The following is a 4,241-nucleotide window of genomic DNA, read 5'->3' as shown; positions in this document are numbered from 1 at the left end:
GCCCCCCAGGGACAGCCGGCCCTTCAGGCGGGTTTCCCATAAGTGGAGTGGAAAGCTCTTTAATTAACCTGCAGCCGCGACCTGCCCTCAGCCCCAGCCTTGCCTCCATCCATCACGCCTTGAAGCTGCACGACCGTGCCAGGGCTACTTTTTTGGCAGGCTGAGCCAAATAAAACCCTTCGCAAGCCAAGGCTCCAGGTAACCCTTTACCCCCCTGGGTCTAGGAGGAGCATGCTGCAGAGCAGCGGGCCCCCCCTTTGCAGTGGCTGTCTGCACCCTCAGCCTCAACACAGAGCTGGCTCCTGCGGCTGGAGATCTGTCCCCTTCCCTGCCCTCCTCCTGCCTGGGGGGGTGCAGCCCCACCACCCACCGCCCTCACTGTTAGATGACACACCCTATGTCAGCGAGTGATGTAAGAACCCAAGGAAATGACAACAAACAACCGCATTAGGGGTGTGACAGAATGACCGATGATTTAATGCTTCTTGAAGTTTTTGTTTCCTTCCACAGGGCATTGGTTTTAAAAACAAACAAAACGAGGTAAAATAAATTAATTTATGTACACTTTACATACACTGTGTCACGTGGAGCTTTGGAGCAACAGTAACCAGAAATTGTTACAAAATAGAAAGTTACATGGCTGTTGCAGGTCCTCTGCAGCCTGCAACCTAGAAGGCTGTCATCCTGAGCGTGGTTGGCAAAGTGATCATGTAAACATGTTTAGAAGCATTTACGGTGGACAATGGATGGGCCAGCTTCATCATACTCCTGCTTTGTGATCCACATCTGCTGGAAGGTGGACAGGGAGGCCAGGATAGAGCCACCGATCCAGACAGAGTACTTGCGCTCAGGTGGGGCAATGATCTAGAAAAAGCCAAGAGAGCCGAGATCCGTAAACAAGCAACCACTGCAGGGGGCAGGCACAGGGGTGTGCACAGCCCGCGCACTGTCTGCAGGAGGGAAAAAGAAGGCTGCTCCTGCATCTGTGTCCTTCATGCTCCAGCCTTACCTTGATCTTCATTGTGCTGGGGGCCAGGGCTGTGATCTCCTTTTGCATGCGGTCAGCAATACCTGGGTACATGGTGGTACCCCCAGACATGACGTTGTTGGCATACAGGTCCTTCCTGATGTCAATGTCGCACTTCATGATGCTGTTGTAGGTGGTCTCATGGATCCCAGCGGATTCCATACCTGGCAGCAGGGAAGGGGAGAAAAGGAGGCACAAGTTAAGCCAAAGTGAGAGCTCTACGGGAGGACTCAGGAGAGAGCCGGAAGAGGAAGACAGAGGGAGGGGGGCACACACACCAATGAAGGAAGGCTGGAAGAGGGTTTCTGGGCAGCGGAAACGTTCGTTGCCAATGGTGATGACCTGCCCATCAGGCAGCTCGTAGCTCTTTTCAAGGGAGGAGGAAGAGGCAGCAGTGGCCATCTCGTTCTCAAAGTCCAGCGCCACATAGCACAGCTTCTCCTTAATGTCACGTACAATCTCACGTTCAGCTGTCAGGGAAGAGTAGAGGTGTCAGCAATTGCAAAGGAGGAACAGGGAACGCCTGCATCTCCTCCATAGGACTGCTGGGACTCCAGACCCCCAACCACACGCAAACTCCCAACAGGGAGAGCGCTCATGGGGCTTGCAGTGGGGCCAGAGGCTGCAGCATCCCTGGAGGTGCAAGGGTTGGAAGTGAGGGGGGAGGGAATAGTGCTTACCTGTGGTGACGAAGGAATAGCCACGCTCAGTCAGGATCTTCATCAGGTAGTCGGTGAGGTCCCGACCGGCCAGATCCAAGCGCATGATGGCATGGGGCAGGGCGTACCCTTCATAGATGGGGACATTGTGTGTCACACCATCGCCAGAGTCCAGCACGATACCTGGGGAAACAAGAAGCAGCCACCTGAGATGCAGCCCACAGAGGGCCCTGCCCCGGCAGGCAGAGAACTTGTCACTGTAGGGGACCAGTCCTGGGCGTCCTTGCTTGGGGAAAAGGGCCAGCGGGACACTCGCACTCACCAGTGGTACGGCCAGAGGCATACAGGGACAGCACAGCCTGGATGGCCACGTACATGGCAGGGACGTTGAAGGTCTCAAACATGATTTGGGTCATCTTTTCACGGTTGGCTTTGGGGTTAAGGGGGGCCTCAGTGAGGAGGGTGGGGTGCTCCTCAGGGGCGACACGCAGCTCATTGTAGAAGGTGTGGTGCCAGATCTTCTCCATGTCGTCCCAGTTTGTGATGATGCCATGTTCAATGGGGTACTTCAGGGTCAGGATACCTCTTTTGCTCTGGGCTTCATCTCCTACATAGGAGTCCTTCTGACCCATACCCACCATGACGCCCTGCAGGGGAGGAAAGTGGGGGCTCAGCGACCTCTCCGTGGGCAGCACCACAGGGTTCCCCAGCAGGCTGGGAGGCAGCGGGACCCCACGACTGTGGCAGGGCTTGGGGGGAGGCTCGGAGGGGGACAGCACCGTACCTGGTGGCGTGGGCGGCCCACGATGCCCTGCCGGGGGCTCGGCAGGCCTGGGGCGGTGAGGGGCCTTCGGCTGCACGGCCGCGACTTCACGCGGCCCCGAATTTTGGGGCTGCAGAGGGAAATACGGTCCTCCTGGACCTGGTGTGTAGTACAGGTGAGCGCCGGGGGGATGAAGGGGAGCCATGGGAGAAGGCGGAGACGTAGATCTGTGGTTTGAACACGCCGCCATCCTACGTGGCAACAGCCTGTGTAAAAGCCATGGCTTTACACGCCGAGTTAAGCCATGTGTTTTTTCTTTGCTGTGATTTAAAAATGGAAACTAAACACAGGGGGTACTTAGACAAATGCCTCAAGAGAAACCCGCTGAAGCATTAATCCCGGTGACCACATGATCCCAGAAGCCTGACGTAGCTGTGAATGCTGGTGCCATTACCGAGTACCCATTGCTGGCCGGTGAGGTCGGCTGGGCAACAGGGCATCCTCCAGCTATCCCTGCAGCTCACTCTTTCCAAAAGGGCCACAGCTTCACAGGCAAGTCATCTCTGATGAGCTGAAGATACTGGGCAAGTGAAGAGGTACAGTTCATCTCCTTCAGCTATGGATCTAAGCAGAGATTCCACGTGGAACACTTGGAAGATTCTATACAGAAATCCTGGTTACTGATGGAAGAAAGAGACACTAACACAAGCAGATTTGCAGCCCTGCCAATGAGTCGATGCACAGAATCATATCAACCTCAAGACCTTCTCTGAAGGCACAACCGGGGTAAAGCCTTTTAAAATTTAGCAGAAGGGAGCCAGGAGAGGAGGAAGAAGAAATGGTAAGCCAGAAGTGCTCATGCTATGAGGAGTCTCCTACAAGTGAAGGCATTTCTGCAGCTGATTTCTTCCACTGCAAGGCAGAGCAGATGGGTCAAAAAAGCAGCAGACAACTTTTCTTCTTCTCTGTTTAATTTCTGCATCCTCCAGTTTGGCAGCATTCCTCTTTACCTCTGGCAGCTCTCAATTTCATTCTGCTATAGATTTTCCCTGACAAGTTATTGTATTAAAATACGCTGGGAATAAAACATTCTATTCTCTCATACTGTTCTTCAACTTCTTGTATTCTTCAGTTCTGTCATCAACAACTTGCATACAAAAATTGGAAGCCCGAAAGCACTTAAAGGCATCGCGGCCATCGAATCTGTTCACAGAACTGCAACACTCTGTTGTGGTTTCCAAAATATGGACAGTTGTGTTGAATCAGAAATGAAGTAACAGAAACCCTAACATTGCTGAAAGATAAACATTCTTAATCCTTCAGTGAAACCTGATGCAAGCATAAACCCACTATACCCCTTGTTTCTTCTAATTTTTTTCTCTGCCCCAATCTCGTTCACAGCAAAATGCCCAATGGCAATGTTAAATTCTTACAGTTCTGTGTGAAAGATTGTTTTCCACAGGTAAGTCTGCTATTTAACTGGACTCATGAAATGAATTTGGTTTTGGTCCCAGGTCAGAACACATTTGAAGTTAGTTTCCAGAACAGAGCTGGGCACAAAGAGGAGCACTATCCATAACACGCAGCTTCCGAAATTGATCACCAATGACAACTGATAAGCCTTCCTGCTACTCTGGTGGCAACAGAGGATAGAATTGTGGACATCCCATACTCTGTGTATTTTCCATTGCTGAGAAAACAACTATTTAAGAAGCAATGTATACTTCCTTATTCAAAAGCAGCTATTCATGCTCCTTAAGCCATTTTAACCAAAACCTGAATCTTTTTGTTC

General features: G+C 51.9%; 1 protein-coding gene across 1 annotated transcript; it reads right to left on the bottom strand.

Annotated features, from left to right (window-relative positions):
• Positions 1–447: 447 nt before the first annotated feature.
• Positions 448–2,538, bottom strand: ACTA1 (actin, alpha 1, skeletal muscle). Its single transcript, XM_026844043.1, has 6 exons — positions 2,471–2,538; positions 2,009–2,333; positions 1,708–1,869; positions 1,306–1,497; positions 1,010–1,191; positions 448–864 (listed from the first exon to the last, which is right to left on the bottom strand). The coding sequence occupies exons 2-6, from the start codon at positions 2,325–2,327 to the stop codon at positions 721–723; spliced, it is 999 nt and encodes a 332-aa protein (XP_026699844.1). The 5' UTR covers positions 2,328–2,333; positions 2,471–2,538; the 3' UTR covers positions 448–720.
• Between the last annotated feature and the right edge of the window lie 1,703 nt (positions 2,539–4,241).

This window comes from Athene cunicularia (assembly GCF_003259725.1).
Source record: "Athene cunicularia isolate RWA chromosome 3 unlocalized genomic scaffold, athCun1 chr3_part1, whole genome shotgun sequence".
NCBI lineage: Eukaryota > Metazoa > Chordata > Aves > Strigiformes > Strigidae > Athene > Athene cunicularia.
Note: the sequence above shows the minus strand (reverse complement) of the source record. Positions and strands in the feature narration are given on the sequence as shown.